Consider the following 25,456-nt stretch of genomic DNA (forward strand, 5'->3'; position numbering starts at 1 on the left):
TTAGTAATTTGTTTTACCAAGAAATTAAACAGGTGTACCTAATGAAGTGGCCGGTTAGTGTATAAATATTTTTTTGGTTTCATGTAAGCAGTCATAATATTGAACTTCCACCAGTCCTGTGTCTTTCACGTTATCTGAGATTGTCAAGGTTTCTCTCTCTATCTTTGTTTCTTGCCTGGTTGGGACATGGCGTAATACAAAAAATAAAGACGGTTAAATAATAATTTTTTCTGACATGCAGAAAGTGTTCATTGTTCCTTGGCGAGGGTAAAATCCCAGGAGGAAGATGAAGTCATTCATAACATACGCTCTCCGATAGATTAAGCTGAATTTTACACTCGCTGAACAGTTTTCAGGTTACATTTCCGTCCTCACAAGCCAGTTGTTACCTAATAGAATCCCTTTGTTAGAGGGGAGCTGGCTGGTATTCCCTTGTGGTCGTTCATTCTTTAAGTTGCTTCTGCAGGTTTAGTGCCGACCAGGCTTTTGTGATCAGTTGAGGTCAGCGTAACCTCAGTTTGTTTTTCTTTTCTTCTATACAAACTGATGTAAGTGCCGGTTCACACTAGGGCGACCTGGTCGCCTCACAGGTCGCCTCCCATAGGGAAGCTGCGGACCCGTTCTAATAGGAGCGACACAAGTCGCTCCGACCTAGAAAAAGGGTCCGGAGCTTCTTTGGGGCGACCCGGAGGCGACCGCCATAGACTTCAATGTTATGAAGTCCGTGGCGGCCGCTCCGAGGTCGCGGCGCGCTGCTCGCACCGCGACCTCGGAGGTCGCGGTGCGAAGTAGCGTCACTGCAATGTGAACCGGCGCTTAATGTATGTTAAATGCATTCCAAACACTTACAGTACCCGTAGTTCAAATAATAATCAGAAATACTACAAGAACCCTTTCATAAAATCTTGGGACCATGAAATCCTTTGAACAGACCCAGTTTTTTAAGATTCAGTATACACTGGTTTACTCCACTTTCTCGGCGGAGCGCGTGCCGCCGGAGGCTCGCTCCCGCTGTATTCAGTCACAGCGGGAGTTGGGCCAGGGGAGGAGCAGCGGCGATCGCCGACGCTCTTCCCCGATCGTGGTGTGGAGATCCGCCTGCTTGTGTAAACAAAGCGGGCGGATCTCCTAAGTGACAGGCAGGGTCAGATTGCAGGGTTCAGCATAGCTGAACCTGCGATCTGTCACTGTGTCACTCAGTCACCTCCCCCCACACACGTCAGTAAGCACCAGGCATACATTAACCCCTCCCTCTCCAATAAAATTAACCCCTTCCCTGCCAATGTCATTTTTACAGTAACAGTGCATATATATAGCACTGATTACTGCAGTGATGTCACTGGTACCCCCAAAAGTGTCAAAAATGTAAGTCAAGGGTCCGATCTGTCCACCGTAATGTCGCAGTCCCGCAAAAAAAAAATCGCAGATCGCCGCCATTATGCGTTAAAAAAAAAAAACACCAAAAATGACAGAAATCTTTCCCTTTGTTAGTAAACGCAATAACTTTTACGCAAACCAATCAAAATACGCTTATTGTGATTTTTTTTTTTATCAAAGATAGGTAGCAGAAAACAAATTGGCAAAAAATTCAAAAAAATGTTGATTTTTTACATTTTTTTTTTGGGGGGGAATTTCATATAAAAAAATGTGAAAAATATTGTTGTTTTTTCAAAATGTACGCTCTTTTTGTTTATAGCGCATGATCAAAAAAAAAAAAAAAATCGCACAGGTGATCAAATACCACCAAAAGAAAGCTCTGTTTGTGGGAAAAAAAGGACGTCAATTTCGTTTAGGTACAGCGTCGCACGACCGCGCAATTGTCCGTTAAAGTCACGCAGTAAAAAAATCGCAAAATACCCCCTGGTCTTTTAGCAGCCAAATCCTCCGGGGCTTAAGTGGTTTAAGAGGTTGTAAACCCGTCCGACTTTTTTTTTTTTTTTGGCTACCTGTAAGAGAAACACATAATGAGCTAGTATGCATCGCATACTAGCTCATTATGAAATACTTACCTTAGAACGAGCCCCCGCCGTGCCGCCCACTTACCTGTATGACGGGCGACATGTCCAGTCGCCCGTCTTCCGGGATCTCGGCATCCGGCCATCTGATTGGCTGGAGCCGCGGTGACGTCACTCCCGCGCGCGGGAGCTGACAGTCACGGCATGGGGCTCTGAAGAAACGACACCAGCGGCCGTTCCTTCAGAGCGCATGCGCCAGTGACGTCACTGGCTGCATGTAAGGTAAATATCTCCTAAACGGTGCATGTTTTGGAGATATTTACAGTACCTATAGGTAAGCCTTATTATAGACTTACCTATAGGTACAACTTGCAGAGGAGGGTTTACTTCCTCTTTAAAGTATGCTGCAACTAAAAAAAATGGTTGAAAAACACCTTGTATTAACCACTTTAAGACCGGAAGATTTTGTTGCTTAATGACCAGGCCCTATTTTGCGATTCGGCACTGTTACGTTTAACAGACAATTGCGCGGTCGTGCGACGCTGTACCTAAATAAAATGGATGTTCTTTTTTTCCTCACAAATAGACCTTTTTTTTGGTGGTAGTTGATCACCGGTGCAATTTTTTTTATTTTTTGCACTATAAGCAAAAAAAGAGCGACAATTCTGAAAAAAAAAAATACATTTCACATTCTGCTATATAACATTCCCCAACAAAAAAAATGAAATCAAAATTTTCATTCTTTTTAGCCCAATTTGTATTTACACTACATATTTTTGGGTAAAAAAAAAAACCGCATTAAGTGTATTTTGATTGGTTTGCGCAAAAGTTATCGCGTCTACAAACCAGGGGGCAGATTTAGGTCTTTTTTTTTTTTTTTTTTTAATTTTTGTTTTTACTAGTGATGTTTTAGCGGGATTTCGACACTGTGGCAGACAGATGGGAGCCCTAACTGTAATTTTTGACACTTTAGCGGGGGGGGGGGGGGGGGGCAGTGACATTACTACAGTAAACAGTGCTAAAAATATTACTGTAATCATGAGTCATGACACTGGCAGGGAAGGGATTAACCTATGGGTGATCAAAGGGTTAAGTGCGAGCCTAGGGGAGGCTTTTCTAACTGTGGGGGCAGGGAAGGGGTTAACCTATGGGTGATCAAAGGGTTAAGTGTGAGCCTAGGGAAAGCTTTTCTAACTGTGGGGGCAGAGAAGGGGTTAACCTATGGGTGATCAAAGGGTTAAGTGTGAGCCTAGGGAAGCTTTTCTAACTGTGGGGCAGGGAAGGGGTTAACCTATGGGTGATCAAAGGGTTAAGTGCGAGCCTAGGGGAGGCTTTTCTTACTGTGGGGGCAGGGAAGGGGTTAACCTATGGGTGATCAAAGGGTTAAGAGTGAGCCTAGGGGAGGCTTTTCTAACTGTGGGGGCAGGGAAGGGGTTAACCTATGGGTGATCAAAGGGTTAAGTGTGAGCCTAGGGGAGGCTTTTCTAACTGTGGGGGCAGGGAAGGGGTTAACCTATGGGTGATCAAAGGGTTAAGTTTGAGCCTAGGGAAGCTTTTCTAACTGTGGGGGCAGGGAAGGGGTTAACCTATGGGTGATCAAAGGGTAAAGTGTGAGCCTAGGGGAGGCTTTTCTAACTGGGGGCAGGGAAGGGGTTAACCTATGGGTGATCAAAGGGTAAAGTGTGAGCCTAGGGGAGGCTTTTCTAACTGGGGGCAGGGAAGGGGTTAACCTATGGGTGATCAAAGGGTTAAGTGTGAGCCTAGGGGAGGCTTTTCTAACTTTGGGGGCAGGGAAGGGGTTAACCTATGGGTGATCAAAGGGTTAAGTGTGAGCCTAGGGGAGGCTTTTCTAACTCTGTGTGTGTGTGTGTGGGGGGGGGCGGGGGGGGGGGTTGGTTGGCTTGTGAAATGACCATAGAGACCTGTGATCTATATAGAAGGATCACGAGTGCTCTGATCATTTTAAAGAGAACGGTCGGCTGTGTTTACAAAAGCTGACCATCGTCCTCTCTCAGCGAGGAGCGATCATGGGTGCCCGGCAGCAATCGCGGGCCACTGGTCCCGTGGATCGGCATCCCCGCTGCCTAGTGGGGGTGGGAGCCCCTCAGCACCATGCGCGCGACCGACATAGGGCTACGTTGTTTAGCGCAGCCGAGCCAGCCTGCCGCAGTAAATCTGCGGTGGGCGGGTGGCAAGTGGTTAAATTAAATAGTTGTGTACTGCCACCTAATGGGTAACTATAATGTATGACTCCTGCTATCCCCAAATGTGTTCCACATCCACAGTAAGTAAATAAATAAATATGTGATCGCTATCGCATGTTTATTCATCGACATGAGAAATGCTGCATGCATACAACAAGTGGAGGCAAAATGGCGGTGGGAGGTCAACAACACTGAGAGGCAATGAAGGGGAAAATAACAAACATGGCAGTTGTTTGATACACAGCATTTAGCAAACCAATTGTCATACGATTCATGTTTACATCTACTTGAAAGTTTTTGCCTGGAGGAACAGAATTAAGAACATATAATTATGGTAAATGATTCATTGTGAGAGTTCTGATGGTAGGCTGGCACGCCCACACTTATGCTGTGAAACCGATGACTGATTTTGGCTGCATTGTCATGGTTTTAAAATGTGCCGACTCACAGAAGTGAATGGTTTACATAAAGACGTTTTATAACCTTTGAGGCTTTTCATTCTCATTGAGGTGGAGACTCCTCACTGGGCAGTGCCCACACCTTGGATGCCCCACCTGATGTCTGATGTTGGCCTTTTTTACCTTGCTTTGCTTAACTAATTAGTGTGTTTTTTTTTTATTTTATTTTATTTTTTTAAACCCCTCCAGAGTCAGTCTGTACAAGTTGCAGAAGTGGAACCCCCTCCACAGCCTTCTCCAGAGCTAATGCTACCAAACACCTTGAAGCCAGAAGAGGGACTGGAAGTCTGGAAGACCTGGGCACAGACAAAGAATGCAGAACTGGAGAAAGACTCTCGCAACCGATTAGCACCAATAGGAAGTAGGTATTCCTATGCATCTAGAGTAATTACCAAATGTTAAATGTGTGTAAAAAGGTGAAAAACATTGATTTATGAACATTGAACACTTAGGCAGGAAACCTATATTAACACAGTTGTGTTGTCTGTTGTGTTTTCAATTAAAAGCTAAGGAAATGCATTTTTAACCACCCGCTGTAGTTTTACGTCGGTACTTTGACGTTAAAAACTGGCATTATTGCAGCAGATAGCTGCCATAACCCCTGTATTTTCTTTCTCGGCTGGCGGTCCTCTTTCAAATAAAAGTGGTCCCAGCGGCGGATTATAACTTTTATGGGTGGCGGAAGAGCTGCCCGCCCCCCTCCTGCTGCTTCCTGGTAATTTTCCCCGCTTACCGGAGCCGTCGGTAGCAGGGAAAACGATCAGATCCGTCCATGTCCCAGGCAGGAAGTAGAGTGAGGACAAGATGGCCCTCACTCGACTCTATTGCCTTGGAGGACCAGAGCGACGTCATCTGTCGCTTCCTCCCAACGGTCTTAAAGGACCCATTTTTTGTCTTGCTGAAAAAAATTATTTTGTTGCTTTTAAGGATAGATGTGAGGTGTGAGGTCTTTTTGACCCTAGATCTCACATTAAAGAGAACCTGTCCTGCTTTTTTCTATTACAAGGGATGTTTACATTCCTTATAATAGGAATAAAAGTGATCAAAAAATAATAATTTTTAAAGGGACAGTGTAAAAAAGGTAAAAATAAATAAAAATGTATTTCGTTCATTGACGGACACAGCTCCAGAATCTTCTTGACCATTGGGTTATGATGCTCTCTACAGGAGTAGGACACTAGGCAGGAAGAAGCTTAACCACGCCTATGGGGCAGTCCCAGGGGGTATACTTCCACTTCCTGCTATAGGCATTCAGTTTTTTTTTTTCTAGCCACGAGTAAGGACCTAGTTCCTTGCTGGGATCTCGGATTCTAGCATTTTTTCCTTTTTTAAACAGATTTTTTTTCATCTTTTATTATTTTTTGTTCCTATGAGAACTACAATCAACTGCTTGACTGGGCGACGGACTGGATATTCTAGATCCTTACGGTCTCCCCAGTCCGGTGAGCAAGCGCGACCCGACCTCAGCTCCACGATAGGTCCACTGCGACATAGCCCCCCTGGACGGGGGCTTGCCTATGAGTTAAACGTCTTGCAAAGACCTGGTCGTGGCTTGAGTCGCGGCATTCCTACTGGCCGACAGCGCCCCCATTCCGGTGGAGAGTTGATCTGTCCAGATCAGTGCCCACCCGGTTCCACGATTGGTAAGTAGTTGTCCCCCCTCTCCCCCTTGCGGGTTTTGGGGTGGTGTCCTGTGGTTGTTCGCCTCCCCTTGGATGGGATCTGTACGGCTGGACCTCCACCTAAATTTAGGCCGCAGCCTACTAGGCCATGCGGCCATCTTGGCGCCTTCCTTGCGAATGGGGGGGGCGCTGTGGGGGTGGTCACCTTTGTTTGATGATAGTATGCCGCCATTTCGCGTAGGGAACCCCCCCCCCCCTTGTAGCGCTGCGGACCCTCTGTGTACCTTGTCTGCGTCACAGTTGGTGGCCCTCTTTTTATGGGGGCCATTTATTTTCTCATGCAGGCGTCTTTGGGAGGGCATCCCTTTTTTCTTTTTTTTTTTTTTTTTTCGGGGTCCAGTAGGTAGTCCATTCCTGGCCCTGCGTCGGCATCTCCTGTCGGTGCCCAAGCATTTTTGCTAGGCGGTATCCCTTTGAAGAGTCCCTGTTAAAGAAAAAAAAAAGTGGACAGTCGCACCTGTGGTGGATGCTCAGGTTTTCAGGCCGAAAAACTCCACTTTAATTCCGGTGGAGGAGTCTCTGGTTTTTAAAGCTTCCTTTGACAGGAGAGCCGAGACTTTGGTCTGCCACATGTCTCCTGTAGCCGGTTCAGTCCTTAGGCCAGTGTTCACCATAGCATTGGTGTCCCAGACTTTAACGAAGTGGGCAAAGCCTTTGTGCCAGGATCTGGAGGGGGAACAGCTTTCCCCTGCCCTTGCGAGCTGGGGGACCAGTCAGTCCATTTCCAGATGGACAAAACGGGCTGTGGTGCAGGCCTATTCCATCAAGGGTCAGCTTCCTCCGTTCCCTGTTAAGGTGCTTTCTATGCGGACGCTTAGTGCCGCTTGGGCCTTCCGCCATCAGGCGCCAGTGGTGCAGGTTGGCAAGGCGACCACCTGGTTGTCTGTGCACACTTTCACAAAATTTTATACAATAGATGTGCTGGCATCAGTTTTCATAAATTTTATGGGTGAGGAGGAGAAGTATATTACTATTATCAGTAGGAGGGGAGAGTCAAACAAAGGTTTCAGAAGAATAGAGATGGAGGAGAAAGGGGGGAAAAAATGGGGATCAGAAAGGGTGTCAAGATCATTCAAGCAAAAAAAAAAAAAAAGCGGAGAGCGCTGCTGGAAGTTGCAAATATTCAGTAGACTGTCAAAACTTTCCCCAGTAAAACCATCACATCATGAGTGCTCAACCTGTGGCCCTCCATCTGTTGCAGAACTACAAGTGCCATGAGGCATTGCAAGGCTGACTGGTACAAGCATGACTTCCAAAGGCAGACGCATGATTGGACTTGTAGTTTCGCAACAGCTGGAGGGGCCACAGGTTAAACACCCATGATCTAGATGTATAAGCTTCTGTTTTTTCCCTTTATTGCAGAGGTGAGATTTTCCATACACTATATGTCATTCATCCTGGCAAACTACTGTGCCACCGAAGGTGCGGGTCTGTTTCCATATGCTTGGAATACAGGCCCTTTCTGCATTTAGAAGATGTATAAGTAGTTACTTGCAGCGTTATTTTCTAGATGAGTGTCGGGTTTAAAAAGGCAGCAACTGGGGTGTCTGCACAGGATAGGTCTGCCAGTTAGGGCTAGTTCACACCATATGCATTCCAGTGCTTTTTTTTTCTGCATCAAAAACACCTAGAAAGTAGGTTACATGGTTTTCAATGACATAGTTCACACCAATGCTTACAGTTCCAGAAAAGAAAAGAATGTGCTGCATTTTTCTGCACAGAACTGTACTGTACTGTACAGGCAACAGCATGTGGTGAAATTTGTGTTTTTTAACATTTTTATATGTTTAAAAAGTATAAACATTTTCCCCTTTTTAAAAACGCCTATAAACGCAAACGTGGGTTACCACGTTAACAAGCATTTGGCGATTAAAATGCCATTAAACTACAGTTCACAATGTAATTTTTCTACTTTAAAAAATGCCTGTAACCTCAACTGCCTCTAAACAACTATAAACGACTGAGTGTACATTAGGGATCGACCGATTATTGGGAAAGCCGATATATCTAGGGCCGATCTGCACTTTTCCCGATATATTGGAATTGGCCACCAAGTTGACCGATATTTCGGGAAAGTGCTTGTACCGGAGTGATGCCTGCAGTTAGAGGAATCACCCCGGTACCGGCGTCCATAGCCGACGGTCGGCTGTATTGTAATGACAACCGATGAGGCTGAGAAGCCGCTCGGCTGTCATTACAAGGAGCGGGAGGGGACGTCCCCCTCTCGCCACCTTCCACGGCTCGCCCGGGTCTCCCGTCCCACCGGGAGACCCAAGCAACCAGCCTGCACGGCCGCTCAAGAGCAGACCTAATCAAAGCCCCATTCGGCTCTGATCGGGTCTCCATGTAAAAACCTGGAAGTGATGTCATGACACCACTTCCGGGTACTCTGCGCCAAATTCAAAAAATTACAGCATTCAAAACAGCCAAACTTGGTGTTTTGAATGCTTTTAAATGAAGAGGAGGGGTTTGGGGCCTGTTAGACTCCAGATTCCTCCACAAGAGTACCTTTAAAAAAACATTTTTTTAATGTACGAAAATATCGGCTGATCACTAGTGTACATGTACACATAAGATAACATAGAGGAGAGTTCAGGAGTTGCTGAAAAAAATCACCCAACTGCTCCTAAATGTCCATTTAGCAGCTGCAGTGTACATAAGGCTTAAGAGCTGGTGGGATAAGAAGCAGCAGCACACTGAGCTTGCCAGTGAATGGCTGTGCATTGGGGCCATGTCAGGAAAAGTCTGATCAGTGGAGGAGAGTACACGGAGTTCCCAGCATAGCTATAGAACTGACCACGCTTGTGCTCTCTCTGTTTTAGTGTGGTCAGTTTTTAATAGGAAAGCAGAGGGACTGGCAGGAACACGGGGGATTTCACATAAAGAAAGCAATACAGAGAGAACAGAATAGTTTCTCATACAAGTACATGGTGCAGCATGCACATATCAGGAATATGAAGTGTTGGGGTAACAAACACGTTGTCTAGGGTTAAGGGGTCTATGCGAAAATGCTTCATGTTCACCCACCTGTCAGAGCTCAGAATTTTTCAGTCTCTCCTAAGTCCCTAATCCAGGGATGTCAAACTCAATTTCATCGCGGGCCGCATCAGCATTATTGTTGCCCTCAAAGGGCCGATTATATCTGTAAGATTAGATGTCCAGAGCACCCCACGTCCCCTTACACCCTTACATGAGATGTCAAAAGTCACCCACCCTTCCTTACATCACAATGCATACCCTTACCTTGTGCTGCTGCCAGGAAGAAGATGCGGGTGGATTTGGGAAGAAGAAATTGCAGGGTCTGGAGGAGAACCAGAGGAGGGCTGAAGTCAGCTTCCAGAGTCTGCTGAATGCTGAGACCAGGGGTGGTAGAGGCAAGGTGGTGTTGCGGCTGCACAGAGGGGTGCAAGATCTGTAGGAGGAGTTCTGCCCTCCTCTCTGCTGCGGACGGGGGGGGGGCAAAGAGAAGCCTTTCTGCAGCTGCACAGAGGAGTTCAGGATCTGGCAAAGGAATTCTGTCCTCTCTGCTGCGAACTACTGATACAAGGTGGGGGCAAAGACATGGGGGGTGCCGCAGCTTAAGGAGAGGTGCTAGGGCCACATGAAATGGCCTGGGGGGCCGCATTCGGCCCGCGGGCCTTGTGTTTGACACCTGTGCTCAGACCAGGTTCTGAACATGCCATCTGAAAGTCCTGGAGCAAAATCTGGATGGCCTATAATGGGCACTAGAGCTAAATGCATTTTAATATGTTGACTTTGATTTTAAATGCAAATGCATGAAAAAAGGGCACCAAAATGTGATGGTGTGTCCAAAATAAAAAAATATATACTTTTGCCATGAGCTAGTGGATTGTTGACCTCAATGGACGGTTGGTAGCTGGCCAGTAGCATTGTCTGCATTATGCTTTCTCTAAGCATGGACTCCCAACAAAGGTTGTCTTATTTAAAGCAATTCATTAAAATCCAATTTCAGCCAAATTTAACAGTTTAGCTTTGCAAAGATTGAATAGTACTTTTACGTTTTTATTATGGTCAGCCATCCCATTTGGCTGAAATTGTGGCCATATTCGCCACGGTATCATAAAGTGCGAAAGGATTTGGTGCACCGATAATGGCAGGAACCAGTGCTATGCTAATCGCCACTGTTCTTTTTTTTTTTTTTGGATTCTGCTCTGTGCCTAAATTTCACACATTGTGTTTGTAGGGCGCCAACTGCTGAGGTTTCAGGAGGACCTCATCTCTTCAGCAGTAGCGGAGCTGAATTACGGCTTGTGTCTCATGACAAAAGAAGCTCATAATGCAGAAGGCGAGCCCTATGACCCAGATGTACTATATTATATTTTGCTTTGTATCCAGAAGGTGAGTGCCTATGTTTTCTGCAGCCCTTAGGCTTTGTTTGCATGCGCAGTGTGTTGTGATGATTGCATTTGTCAACCTGGGGAAAGGTGTATAGACGCTAGAAGATACCGAATTTCAAAGACCCATTTCACCATTTTTTTTTTGCATGGGGCGGGGGGGGTGTATACTTGGTCTGTTTATGTAAATTGAACTGAGATTTCCAAAAAATCCAAAATGTTTAGTAATATATATTAATGCTTGTATTTTTAAAAGCTCATCTGACATGAACAAGCCCTTTAAAAGAGAAGTTTGGGTTTATTTATTTTTTTTTTTTTAATTCTTACCTAGGTGGATGCAGCACCTCTACACTGAGAACCGAGCGATCGACTTGGCTTGCTGAGAGGCTGAGCCGGATGTCGGTACAGGCATCTGGCGGATCCCGACTTCCATTGTCGTGATAACGTGGTGCCTTGACTGACTTCTGTAACGTCAGCAAAGAGCGAAATTCAGCCAGCTCTCTGCTGAAAACGGGTCACAGGAGTGCAGAACGAACTGCACTCCTGTGATCCATAGGAGATGTACAGCCAAACGAGCTGTGCTTTACATCTCCTTTAAATAATTCCTATTAGGCCCCATTTACACTTGCGATTTTATGATTCTGCGCCTCAACCATTCACTTCAATGTGTTGCCATATGCTCATTTGTCGCCTGAAAGAAGCTCTTGCTCCCTTTTGGATTACAAGCTTCACTCAATTTTTTACGTTGTGTTTTGCCATGATTGCAGCGCAATTCTGTTGCTCGACAATCGTGGCAAGGAAAATGCTACCCACTATTACTTGCCATGCAATTTGGAATCACGGGCAGAATCGCTGTGATTCCAAATCGCCAAAAGTAAATGGACCTAAGAGAGGACCTGAATTGTAGAAACGGTGCCGAAAAGAAAGGTATCAGAGAGCAAATGCCTAGTTATTAAAATGATTTGTAAAGTCCCTTTGTTATTTTTAAATAATAAAAAAAAAAAAAACATGTTAGACTTACCTGCCCTGTGCAGTTGGTTTTGCACAGAGCAGCCTGGATCCTCCTCTTCTCGGGTCCCTTTTCTCTGCTCCTGGCCCCTCCTTAATGAAAAGTGCCCCCACAGCAAGCAGCTTGCAATGGGGGCACCCGACCCGAGCTGCAGCTGTGTGTCCATTCAGACATGGGGCTGATGTTCAGCCCCGCCCCCTCTCTCCTGATTGGCTAACTGGCTTTGACAGCTGCGGGAGCCAATGGTGTCGCTGCTCTGTTTTAGCCAATCAGGAGGGAGAGTCCCAGACAGCCGAGGGACTCGTGGACATCGCTGGACTGGGCTCAGGTAAGCATTAGGGGGTGCTGGGGCGTCTGCTTCAAACAGAAAGCTTTTTATATTAATGGATAGAATGCATTAGGATAAAAAAAAAAACCTTCTGACTTAACAACCACTTCAATATTGCCTTTGGTCTTTGTGCAGCTGATCTGTTCACCAGAACTGACTTGCAATGCTTTTACTGCTCTTTGCGTGAAGGTGGCCATCTTGGTACAGGGAGGGCTTTGCTTCCTAATGTCAAAGCTGCTGCCTGGTGAAAGCACAGATATACAGAATGAAAATCCTTACACTGCAGGTCCTCAGGTACAGCTTCCTCTCCAGCAAGGAGAACAGTGAGCAGCACCACAGTGACATCACCAAATCTCACTCTAAATCCTGAGACTATTGGTCAGAGGAAGCAGTGCCTTAGATTAATTTTTTTTTTAGGCAATAAATGCTTTCACTTTACCTCTGCATTTCCTGCCATTCTGAACCAAAAAATGAGAGCTGGAGCATGGTGATGGTTGTTGGCATTAATTGCAGTGTGATTTATATAGGGGGGGAGATGTGATCTAAAAGACACTCATTTATGCATTTATCATTTTTACCACACTTGTTTTGTATGTTTAAGCTCATGCTTTCTCTTTCAGTACCTATGTGAGAATGGGAGAGTGGACGATATATTTTCAGATCCCTACTACCTTAAATTCACAGAATTTCTTCACCAAGTTCTCAAGACATTTCAGCCTCGAGTCACTCCACTTGGTAAGAACGGCTTGTGAAACATCTCATGTATTTGTTGTGACTGGCATCTCAGCTTACCATCTTGTGTACTGTATTTACTTTCTATAGTACCACCAAATTTGTGCAGAGCTTCAAAGAGTTCAGTCTCTGCCACAAATGCGTTTATAGCCTTGGGCTCCAATATCCACTTCAGGTTGCATAGCATAATAGCTAGAACAAACCCCTCATAAATGGTAACCTAGTAGTAACCACACTCATTACTCCCTGCTACTAAACCACAAAAATCATCATTTGGTCACTCTGCAGTAAGGCCTCGTTCACACTGACAAACCTACATTTATAGGTTTCGAGGACATTTTTTAAATGCATGTCATGATTTTAACAATGCTACACGCTGCGGCTACCTGCCTTTTTAGGTGCAGTCGCTGTATAGAAAAAAAAATCCTGTGTGTCCAGGATCCATATAGACACTCTAAACACTAAACGCATCTAAGTGCCCATTCACACTGGCAACTGCTTGTGACTCGCACAAGAACTTTTGCAACCTGTGTTTGGGGTGTCGTTAACTTTGCACTGACACCTGCTGCAGATCGCAAGGGCAGTGCGATTGGAATGCGCTGTGGGACACTGGCACGGTACGTGGTTTTTCCGCACGGCATTCCAGTGTGGACAGACCCTAAACCCCCTTTAAAGTACAGCTAAAGGTACTTTTTAGAATTTCAATTTTGATGGAGTGTAGAAGGATTAGAACACCGGTCAGGTTTTTATTGCCGCCTGTGTCCCCATTAGGGAGATTCATCCTACCTCTTTGTCTGGATTACCATTGAATGTGTAAGTAAAATGAAAAGAAAAGTTTTTTTGCCTATAGTTCTACTTTAAGCCTATTACATACTATTGCAGGTGGGTACGGGAATTGCACCTGTTCCCGCAACCACCTGCAGCCAAAACAAGCTGCTCTTTAAAAAAAATGTGCAGGGCTGTCATCATTTTCAACGGCATCTAAAAATGTAGCTCTATTGTGGGTGCGGGAGTCGCCAGCAAAAGCACCATGTGATTTCCCTGCCTCTGCAGTTCAAAAATGGTGCAGGAGCTTTTTTCCTGCATGCAATACAGGCACAGCAGCCCATTCAAATGAATGGGCTGCCGTGCCTGCGCAAACACGGCTTGCAGAGTTGCAATATCATGAACCAGGTCTAAGGCAGGAACATCTAAATGCAGGGAAAAGTGATCTGGGAGGCATAAGTTGCTTAGCTATTCGAAACACAGGAGAAGTCATCTGGGAAGTATAAACGCAGGAGTGCCCGTGTGAATGATGCCTTATACATTCTTTGAAGTGTAAATGCACTTATGTTGTAAGTTGCTGTGTCCTCAGCCCCTTGGCAGTTTTATATGCACTTGTGTTCCTAATCCAGTAATATTGCTGACAGTGCTGCAGTTGTCAATCTTCTGAGCCAGACCTGTGCATGTGCTGTGCATCCTGAATTTAATCCAGTGAAGAGTTTTTACACTGCCAGACCCCCCCATAGGAGCAAATGGAGAGCATACAGTGCATGCGCACATTTGTAGAAGGTTTTTACAAGCCTCTTTGCAACTTCTTGGCGGGGTATCTCACTTGAATGAGAACAAGTGAGTATAAGACTGGCTGGGAGCATTGCACAATGTAAATAAGTGTAACTGCACCTTACAGTTTAATGCTCTAAAGCGTTAAACTAGTGGTAACACACTAAATAACATTTTACACTATTGTCTAATTGCATAATGTTGTTAAGTGATTATTTATCCTGCTGTCATTTTATAACAATACAGAAAACATAAGCTGTTGCAGGAAATTAAACCATAGTGGTTAAAGAGGTTCATAAACCTAGTTTGTACCGTTGCAGGTTTTGTCATCCCCAGCCATGTGACAGAGGAAATGCTGTGGGAGTGCAAGCAGCTGGGTGCCCACTCTCCTGCCACCTTACTCACTACACTCATGTTCTTCAACACAAAGTAAGTGCTGATCAATCATGAAATAAATTGACTATAATAGAAGCGATAGTGAGACACACACATGTATGTATGTGCACAGTGCCATCTGCTGGGAGGTCATTTGCTATTGATGTAGACATGCATCTTTCAAGAGTGCTTTCCCCCTTTTCTCCCTACACAGTGTTAGCAGGCTCTTGTAAGTGAAAAGTGAAGTCAGCATTACATTATTTTGCAGGGAAATAAATCAATGGGGTTGTTTTTACCAAAATCTAGTGTAGCTCTGCAAAGAAATCATTCAGCTTACAAGTTTTTTTTTTTTGTCAAAGCTTAAAGCGGAGTTCCGGCCTCAAAAAAAAGTGTTTCCGATAAAAATCCCCCCGGGACAGTCAGGGCTAGTGCATTTCAGCAATGATCGCCTCTGAACTGTCCCCGGGTTCACTTACCTTTTAGAAGAAATACTTACTTTGAAAATGTCTTGTCCAGCGCTGCCATCTCAGGTGAGAGCAGCTGAAGCCAGAGCGTCCTCTTCGGTGACGTCTGAGTCCCAGAATGCCCTGCACCGGCCCCGCTCCTCACTTCCGGTGCAGGCGTGTCATCCCTGCACAGCTGGGCATGCCCAGAAGCTGTTTAGCAGGGAATGACACTCCTGCACCGGAAGTGACGAGCAGGGCCGGTGCAGGCGCATTAAAGCGGAGTTCCACCCTAGTTATACATTTTTTTATAAAAATACCCCCGGGAGAGTCAGGGCTAGCACATTCCACAATGGCTAGCCTCTGATCTGTCCCGGATTGCACTTACCTTTCAGGAGAAATACTTACCTTGAAATTGTCTTCTCCAGCGCTGCCATCTCAGGTGTGGGCAGCTTGAAGCCAGCGCGATCCTCTTCCGCGTCCTCTTCGGTCCTCTTCCTCCTTCTTCGGTCCCACGATGCACTGCACCAGCCCCGACATCACTTCTGGGTCGCGCGCGTCATCCCTCCACAGCTTCTGGGCATGCCCAGAAGCTGTTTAGAAGGGAATGACGCGCGCGCCCCGGAACTGATGTCGGGGCCGGTGCAGGCGCAATGATTCCTGGGAGCGATGACGTTCAGCTCCCAGGAATCATTGCAAAAGCCAGGAAGTGACGAATCGCCGTGGCCGCCGAGGGGAGGAAGAAGGAAGTAAGGTGAGTATATTTTCTCTAAAAGGTAAGTGAAAAAAAAAATTGCGATTATCCATTTGTTTTTCAGGTGACCGGGAGCGAGAAGATGGAGGTAAGTATAAATTTCGGGTGGAACTCCGCTTTAACTCCTGGGAGCGATGACGTTCAGCTCCCAGGAGTCAATGCAAGCTGGAAGAGACGGCGCGGGCTGCGGACGCAGAGGGAGGAAGAGGAAGGAAGGCAAGTATATTTTCTTCAAAAACAAGGTAAGTAAAGCAAAAAAAAAATCGTGATTATCCAATTCTTTTTCAGGTTACTTAGAGCAAGCGGATGTCATTTTTTTTAGTTTTTAGGCTGGAACTCCACTTTAATTGAACAAACTGAAGTTAGAAGCTGATTGGTTTCTATGCAGAGCTGCACCAGATTTTGCACACTCCAGTTTTAATAAATGGACCCCAATGTGTTCATGTAAAGGGAATGGGAATAGGTGGAGTTTTAGTCCAGAAAGCAGGGCTGACTGTTTTTTGAGACTTCAGTGCAACAAAGGCACCTGTCTGCTCATACAGGAAGTTAGGGTTGCTTTGGTTTTTTGGCAAATAGGTATTTTTCTATACTTAGTATTTTTACTAGTTCACAGTGTTCTAGGAATGGAAAGCTACAAGTCCTGACAGCCTTAGCAGCTGTCGGCTTGTAGTTCTCAATGAACTACCACTGCGCTGTAAGCACTGTGATGGTTCATTGCTTCTTGTCAGTGTGTCTGCTTGCTCGTACGAGGTACGAGCAAGCAGGTACACTGACAGGTCTGCAGGAGACCTGCATGGCATCGGCGATCTGCTGATTTGCTGGTGCGATGCTCTACAGCAGGGGTGTCAAACTCCATTTCATTGTGGGCCGCATCACCATTATGGTTGCCCTCAAAGGGCCGGTTGCATTTGTAAGACTAGTTGTCCAGAGCACCCCACCCCTCTTACATCAGATGTCAGAAGCCCTCCACCATCAGAAGTCAAGAGTCCCAACCATCCCTTACATCATAGTGCACCCCTCTTACCTTGTGCTGCTGCTGGAAAGAAAAGGAGGGTTGGAGTCTGCTGAATGCTGAGACCAGGGGAGGCAGAGACAGAGGCATGCTGCGGCTGCACAGAGGGGCGCAGAATCTGTAGGAGGAGTTCTGTCGTCCTCTCTGTTGCTGACTGCTGAGAAAGGAGGGCAGAGACGAGCCTCTCTACAGCTGCATAAGGGGAGGGTACCGCATGTGCAAGGGCCACATGAAATGGCCTGGAGGGCCAGATTTCACCCGTGGGCCATGTGTTTGACACATGTGCTCTACAGGCTCCTGCAACAAAAATAATAAATGCACTTTTATTTACCTGTAAAGAGAGTGCATTTATTTATTTATTTTATTTTTTTGTCCAAAAGGTGAACTTATCCTTTTAAAGTGGCAGTAAACTCCCTTGCATTACTTTTACCTATAGGTATAGTAAGGTTTACCTGTAGGTACTGTAAATATATCCTAAATGTTCACCATTTAGGTGATATTTACTTTTAGTGCAGCCGGTGACTTCACCGGCGCATGCGATCTGAAGGAACGGCATAGCGTGCCGTACCTTCAGAGTCCTGTGCCGTGAATGGGAGTGACGTCATTGCGGTTCCGGTCACTCACACAGCCGGAGTCCGCTAACCTATAAGGAAGAACAGGTAAAGATTGAAGCCCTGTCATCAGTGACCGTGCGCTGCTGGATGGCTTAGTTCGAAGGGGAGTTTTACATAATGCAATGCATACTAGCACTTTATGGCTTTACCTTGCATTTAAAAACAAAACAGGGGTTCACTACCGCTTTAAGGTGGCCATAAATTGCTCACTTTTATCCTTGATCCTCTTTCTAATAGCTTTATGAGGATCAAGTAGTGCTACCTAAGATAAAATGCTTCTTCTGGCCATTGATAGTGAATAATAGTAACATTTTTCTGCTTGTATGACTATACACTCAAAATACATGTTTGTGGTTTTCTTCCATAAGGATTTGTTTCCGTCTATCAGGTACTAAAATTTGCACAACCAAACTGATGACCCTACTTTCCATGTCACTGTAGAAGGGATACAGTGTCATTCCCCTAGTCCCCACCCGCTGATTGGATAGTTAAAAAGCAGTTGACAACTGATTGGGTCATTCCTCTCCTTGATTGGCACCCAGTTGGAGTAGTGTGTGTTATAGTTGATTGCAAGAGGCTAATCTCAAGTCAGACTGAGAGGTGGTTGTACCAGATGAATTTAGAAAAATACAATTTAATGATTTCGATAATAAATACAAAACTTAATTTGTATCTCCCTGAAGTTCAGGTTCAGGTGTGCGTATGTGTTGCTTTAAGCTGTTAGGATTCTTAGCAATATACTTTTGTATTCTTCTCATCCAGGTACTTTTTGTTGAAGACTGTTGATCAGCACATGAGACTGGCTTTCTCCAAAGTTTTAAGACAGACGAAAAAGAATCCTTCCAACCCAAAAGACAAGAGTACGAGCATCCGATACCTGAAAGCACTCGGAGTTCACCAGACGGGGCAACAGAAAGGTAAGATCTCTTTGGACAATTCTGAGCATTGTTTTCCCAGGAACAGACTGTTCTCTATCATCTCCAATTTATATCAACTCATACCTTTTCCAGGTTTTCCAATTACAGATGACATGTATGCAGAGCAAACCGAGAACCCAGAAAATCCCTTGAGATGTCCCATTAAACTTTATGATTTCTACCTCTTCAAATGGTATGTAAAGAAAAAAATCATAATTTATTCACCACTGGCGTAACAGCGATACAAAATAAACAAAACGTGTAGGAAATTTGTCGAGTATACGTTAAACTGGTATTAAACCTAAATCCATAAAATGTCATATATTACAGCTTACCAATCGTTGGATGTGGTGGCTGCATTCATTTTTTTTGTTTTTAGGGTCCATTCACACGGGTTTTCCGCCCGGCGGACTCCGTTTTTTCTCAGTGGGGATTGATCCGCTGAGCAGGCGCATTACAGGTCCATCTCCGCTCACTGTGCAGAGACAGACCTGTCAGAGCCCCGCTCTACTCTATGGGAGTTCGGATGAAAACGAACCATCCTGTCTGTTTTCATCTGATCCTCCAGATGGATGGAAAATAAGGTTTCCATCCGTCTGGATTCCAGGGACCGGATCGGATAGCAGCAGGTGTCAGTGGACATGTCACCACTGATATCAGCTGCTCCATAGGGATGCTCCATAGGGATGCAGAGATCATCCGATCACGTCCGCCTGAAAAACTGACAGGCGGACCTGATCGGAAAGCCCGTGTGAAAGGACCCTTAGGTCTTTTTCCCCTCCTTTTTTTTTCCACCTGGTGATCTGGCCAGTAACACACCTCCTTTATTAAGAGTGCCCCTACTCGGGATGAAGGAGCACAGGGACACCTTCAGATAGCGGCTTTGTCAGTCTGGGGGAGGGAAGTGTTAGATGTACTATCAAATTTAGATACACCAAGTGTATTGAATTACAATTTACGGAGGTCCAACCAGTAAACATTTCTTCTTCCAGTAGAGGTCCGATCCACTTTTTTTTTTTCTTCAGTCCTCTCCTTCTTTATCACAATCCCCTACATTGGTGTCCTCCGTTCCCAACACACACACCACAGTCCCCCACTTCACATCAGTTTCCCCTTCACAGTTATGTTTTCAGGCCCCCTGCATATCCCCCCCCCCCACCCCCTTTACAATAGTGTACTGAACCCCCTTCATATAACACACCCCCTTATTCACAGCAGTCCTCAACCGCCCATCAAATCATCACCCCTGCCCCACATTACGGTCCTTTGCCCCCTTTATCTCCTTCCCCCCACAGTACTGTCCTCTGCTTACTTCACATCACCTCCCAGCAGAACTGTGCCCCCCCCCCTTCACACACCCCCCACAACACTGCCCCCTCCCTTTACATCTCCCCCAACAGCACTGCCCTCCTCTCATATCACAAATCCCCCCCAATAGTAGTGTGCTCTGCCCCCTTCACATCAAAGGCCCACCCCACAGCACTGCTCTCTCTGCTGTTATATTAACAGCTGCCGGAGGCTGTGGAAAGAAGCAGTTCCTAAATGGACTAACTGTGGGTCCGGATGGAACAGTGGATCGGTTCGGATCCGGACCACGGTCCGCCATTAAGTGATGCCTGAGATACGCTAACATATTATAGCCAAACTCACGCTGCAATTACAGAAAACCTTTTTTTTTTTTTTTTTTCTTTTCTTTTGGGATAAAGGTTTTAAATTAATAAATAGAAGCTGATCATTGTAAGCATCCTTGTCGGTGGTAAATGGTTTGTCTCGACACTCTGCTACATCTGCAGGACAGCTTGTTCTGTTGAAAATAAAGGAAAGCGCCTAAAAATTAAAGCTAATGCAGCCATCACATCGAAGAATTGCTAAGCTGCAATATAATGGTGGCTTTTGGGCTTAATACCGCTTTATGGGATAAGTTCACCTTTAAGAAAAAAATAATTGCACATATTTTTGCAGGGAAGAAATTTGCACTTTTTTTTTTTTTCCTGATAAGCCTTCAGAGCATTGCACCCCGCACCTGCGATCAGTAGATTGTGCAAAGTAAAGCCCTTGCAGACACTGCCTTCAGCTTGCCTGCCCGTACCTCCATACAGGAGCATAAATAAGAATGTAATGTGTAACCTGCTCCAAAAGGTGGAAAAAAATGCTAAGCTTCTAAAAGCAACCAGAAGTTGGGGACAATTTATAGAGAAGAGCAAATGGCGCTCTTTGCAGGACAGCGCAGTGTTTACTCCACATGCCTGCATTTTACAAATTATTAGGTAAATTTAGGCCATGGTGTCCTCTGCATTATGCTACAGAGAACACTAAGTAATTGGTGGAGAAGCCAGACACGTGACTGAGGGGTCTTCCCACCAGGAAGTTGTCTTTCTGGCTTTTTTTCCTATTAATAGGGGGCTTCACTTTGCTACTAAGCACCATTTGTACAGCAGATCAGAATGCTGTAGTGCTGCTTTGTAACGTGCCCCCTTCTTGTCGATACCATTGTTTGCAATACAAACAATGGTATAGCTTGAGTGGTTAATGCCAGCTGGATTAGGTCCAGCTGGCATTAACCACTTAAGACCCGGAAGATTTTACCCCCTTCCTGACCAGGCCCTATTTTGCGATTCGGCACTGCGTGACTTTAACGGACAATTGCGCGGTCGTGCGACGCCGTACCTAAACAAATTTGATGTCCTTTTTTTCCCACAAACAGAGCTTTCTTTTGGTGGTATTTGATCACCTGTGCGATTTTTTTTTTTTTTTTTTTTTTTTTATTTTTTATTTTTTTTTTTGATCATGCGCTATAAACAAAAAAAGAGCGACAATTGCAAAAATAACAATATTTTTCAAATTTTTTTATACGAAATTCCCCAAAAAAATGTAAAAATCAAAATTTTTTTAACATTTTTGGCCAATTTGTTTTCTGCTACCTATGTTTGGTAAAAAAAAAATCACAATAAGCGTATTTTGATTGGTTTGCGTAAAAGTTATTGCGTTTACTAAGGGAAAGATTTTTGTCTTTTTTTTTTTGCGGGACTGCGACATTGCGGCGGACAGATCGGACCCTTGACTGACATTTTTGACACTTTTGGGGGTACCAGTGACATTACTACAGTAATCAGTGCTATACATATGCACTGTTACTGTGAAAATGACACTGGCAGGGAAGGGGTTAACTTTATTGGGGAAGGAGGGGTTATGTGTGTCCCTAGGGGCGTGCTTCTTACTGTGATTGGATGTGGCTTTTCATGTAACAGCATTTCATGTAACAGCAGAGATCTACGATCCTACATAGTAGGACCGTATGATCTCTGCTGTTACACAGGGGAGAATGACAGGCGGCTTTGTTTACATTACCGCCTGCCTTTCTCCCTCTGTTACTGACGATCGCGAGTGACCGGCGGACATCGGGTCCGCCGGTCACTCGTGCGGAGGTGTCCGTGAACAAGCGGGGGCGGGAGCGCACCTCCGGCGGCGCGCTTTTGCCTCCTATTGGCTCACAGGCTAGTGACGTACCCATACGTCACTTTGCCTGCACAGGGCTGACCACCGCAGTATATGTACTTGCGGCGGTCGGCAAGCGGTTTTAAAGACATGTTTTTGTCTTTGTTTTATTATTAGTTTTTATGTAATATAAAGGTGTGCGTTCCCTTGATACACTTCAATTGCTGTGCTCTCAGTTGTGATTTTTAATTTTTTTTTTTTTTTCTGTTGTCTCGTCTACATCCGGTCATCATTTTCTCTTGCGTCCTCTGACAGTTGCAGTCTGTTCGGTATACATTCACGAGTTGGTAATGGCGCGCTCTCTCACTGGTGAAGGTATACCGAACCGGCTGCGACTGTCAGAGGACTTAGAGAAAAGAGTTTTACGGTAAGTTCTTACAAAACTCAATTTTTTTTTTTTTTTTTTTTCTGAGAGGAAAAATGCTTTCCATTTTCATTCATTCAGCGCCCCCTAATGGTTAGATTAGACCATGTTGACCTGCTTAATAAGCTTTTGAGGAGATCATGGACAAGTGTTTGTATAAATCGTTAAGCTGAATTTTTTTAGTCTGTGTTCACGTGTTTTTTTTTTTTTCTGTGTGGTGCCCTAGAATTTCAGCTTACTGCATCTTTTGTGTAAATGTAGCCTTATAATAAGTCTCTGTTTTCTGTAGGTAAATAAGTAGTGAAAAATGGTGTGCAGTTTATCTATGTAGAATTTTTAAGCTGAGGATTATTCTTAAATGTTTGCCTTCCCTGGTTTCTCCCTCCTTTTTAACTTGCAAATTCAACTTTTGTAATAAATGTATTTGTTTTCATCACATACTTTTATTGACTGTGCTTCTATATGCAATGCAGGTAGATCATGGCTGGTGGGAGGGGCTGGCAGGGTGCCGCAGTACAGTACTCCTAAGAGCCCTCGGTCCTGATGAAAGCAGTGGGCTGGCTGATGGGTGGGTGTCCGTCTGGAGGAATGGGTGTTCCTAGGCAGGCTGTATTTGCATGCAGATCAGTGTAGGTAACACCCACATGTGATGCTGAGCTGTCATGATTGCAATAACTGAAAGAAGCAGGCCAGGGGCTATATGATGCTGGATGGTCCTCTTGGGGATTTGTGCTCTGTCTTGTTGCAGCTTCTAATGCACATTGTGAGAAGCTCACAGTATGCAGTAAAATCAGAGTAAGCCATTTCAGTCCAGGAGAGGAGACGCTACAACCGTGCAAGACTGAAGGGGAAGGCTGGGGTTCAGCTGTAAGTTCCCAAGAGACGGTTGACCCCTTGTACTTCATATCTATTCTGGTGAATATTTAATGTATCTGACAGGATGGGGCTTCTTATGCAATCACTTTAGTCCCAGCGCTGTTTCAAAATGACACTGGGACCACACCGTTTTCAGGGTGGAACAAGTAACACATTCCCAGTGCTGCGGACAACCCCCCCTTGTGACAGCAGCACCGGGAGAAGTTTCCGGCACTAGCTGTCACTTTTTTCGTAGGTGTCTGATTTAAAGAGGTTGTAAACCCATATTACATTTTTTTTTTTTTGCAACCTGTAAGTGAAACACATAATGAGCTAGTATGCATCGCATACTAGCTCATTATGAAATACTTACCTTAGAACGAGCCCCCGCCGTGCCGCCCGCTCACCTCTATGACGGGTGACATGTCCAGTGGCCCGTCTTCCGGGATCGCGGCATCCGGCCATCTGATTGGCCGGAGCCGCGGTGACGTCACTCCCGCACACGCGCGCGGGAGCTGACAGTCACGGCACGGGGCTCTGAAGAAACGGCACCAGCAGCCGTTCCTTCAGAGCGCATGCGCCAGTGACGTCACTGGTGGCATGTAAGGTAAATATCTCCTAAACGGTGCATGTTTAGGAGATATTTACAGTACCTATAGGTAAGCCTTATCATAGACTTACCTATAGGTAAAAGTGTCAGAGGAGGGTTTACTTCCTCTTTAAACAAAATATATAAGTTTAGGGGTTTTAGGTAATCTGTAGACCTAAAATGATTTTTGAAATATTGAATTGAAAAAATGGATCCGGGACTAAAGTGGGTAAAGTGCTCAGATCCTTTTTAGGGTCCATAACTTCTAGTGAGAATGTCTCTATTTGTAATAAGACTTCTGACAGGTCCTCTTTCTTTTTTTTTTTTCCCCATCCAGCCCACAGAGCGTGAAAGGTCGAAATGACACTTTTTACCTGACGCCAGAGCCCGTGGTCGCCCCAAACAGTCCGATCTGGTACTCCACCCAGCCAATCAGCAGAGAGCAGATGGAACAGATGCTGAATCGAATACTGATTGTCCGAGAAATTCAGGAAGCCATTGTGGTTGCCAACAACATCCACTAAAAGAAACCGATTCCAACAGTGGAGGGAATGTGACATTACAAAACAAACGTGTACAGACTTTTACACTAAAAGAAGATGCCTACATTTTTTTTTTTTTCTGTTATTTTTTTTATTATAATTATTGGTGTAGTTATGAAGCCCTTTTAGGCTTCTGATGTTAAAAAAAAAACCCACAAAAAATAAAGTATAAGACAAAACATTCAAATGTGCATCTTAAGAAAACTACTAAAAGTTTTATTGTGAGTTCCAGAAGAATCTGAAGGAAAAGAGCCTTTATATGAGCATGGGGGTGGGGCGGGAGGGGAGGGGGTCCAAACAATTGTACAAAAGCAGCTTAAAGACGACACATTTTGTCTTCCTGTATTATATGGGGGTCACAAGATGGACTTTTGTGAACAGAGCTGCCTATTTTCTTGCCTACTCTATAAAGACTTGTATTCTGTTTCACAAGCAGGGAAAGAAAAAAAGTTACTTTTTTTTTTTTTTATATTCTGCCGTGTAAACAAAGCAAAAAAGAAAAAAAAATGACAGACAAAAAATTGCATAATATGAAATCTGTTGACATTTCTTCTGGCCCAGCTATCAAGGCCTTAAACTGCAGGCGTATGAGCCTTTGTATATTTATTGTAAAAAGAAAAAAGAAAAAAAAACAAAATCTTGTGTATCTACTGCAGATATATTCAGAATTCTCAATTTTGTTCTTATTGTTCCTTGTTTTATTAAGAATGACAAGCATGTCTTTTTAACATGCCACCGAGCAGTGTGTCTTATTTGGATGTGTGGACTTTTCTGTCGGGTTTCCGGTCGTCTTTGCAGGGGGTAATGCGACAAAGTGAAACAGTTATTTTTATGTGGTTGAGGGAAAGATTAGAACCTTTGTCCAGCTTTCATTGCTCATTTTGTGAATGATCGACATGCTGGTGGGAAAGGTTCAGCACGCCATTTTTCAAGTTTTTCTATTGATGTTCCAAACACACACACCTTGGACATTTATTTTCCAAGTTCCTCTGAGTTTTTGTGCTAATACACAGGAAGTGGTTTAATTATTATAGGTGCATTCAGCCTATTAAAGGCATGCTGTTTACCCATAAAAACCTCCCTTGTGTAGATATTCAAAAGCCGTGAGACTGCTGCTCAGTTCCACCATCTTGGCTGTGATTTCCGAAGCCCCACCGAAGTGATACTCCAATAGCAGTGATATGCAAACTGTGTGCCCCCCCACTGACATGGACATTGGGCCACCCTTCCT

General features: G+C 44.8%; 1 protein-coding gene across 6 annotated transcripts in view; it reads left to right on the plus strand.

The window, feature by feature from the left end:
• Positions 1–24,957, plus strand: part of QRICH1 (glutamine rich 1) — a 99,015-nt gene extending 74,058 nt beyond the window's left edge. For all 6 annotated transcript variants that reach the window (XM_082265355.1, XM_082265356.1, XM_082265358.1 and 3 more), the window contains 7 exons: positions 4,807–4,978; positions 10,504–10,658; positions 12,612–12,726; positions 14,586–14,694; positions 18,226–18,380; positions 18,474–18,573; positions 24,021–24,957. In XM_082265355.1, coding sequence (XP_082121481.1) covers positions 4,807–4,978; positions 10,504–10,658; positions 12,612–12,726; positions 14,586–14,694; positions 18,226–18,380; positions 18,474–18,573; positions 24,021–24,207 — 993 coding nt within the window. In that variant the 3' untranslated portion in view covers positions 24,208–24,957. The remainder of the gene's footprint in view (positions 1–4,806; positions 4,979–10,503; positions 10,659–12,611; positions 12,727–14,585; positions 14,695–18,225; positions 18,381–18,473; positions 18,574–24,020) is intronic.
• Positions 24,958–25,456: the final 499 nt, after the last annotated feature.

Source organism: Pelophylax lessonae (genome assembly GCF_965119305.1).
Source record: "Pelophylax lessonae genome assembly, chromosome: 8".
NCBI classification, from domain to species: Eukaryota; Metazoa; Chordata; class Amphibia; order Anura; family Ranidae; genus Pelophylax; species Pelophylax lessonae.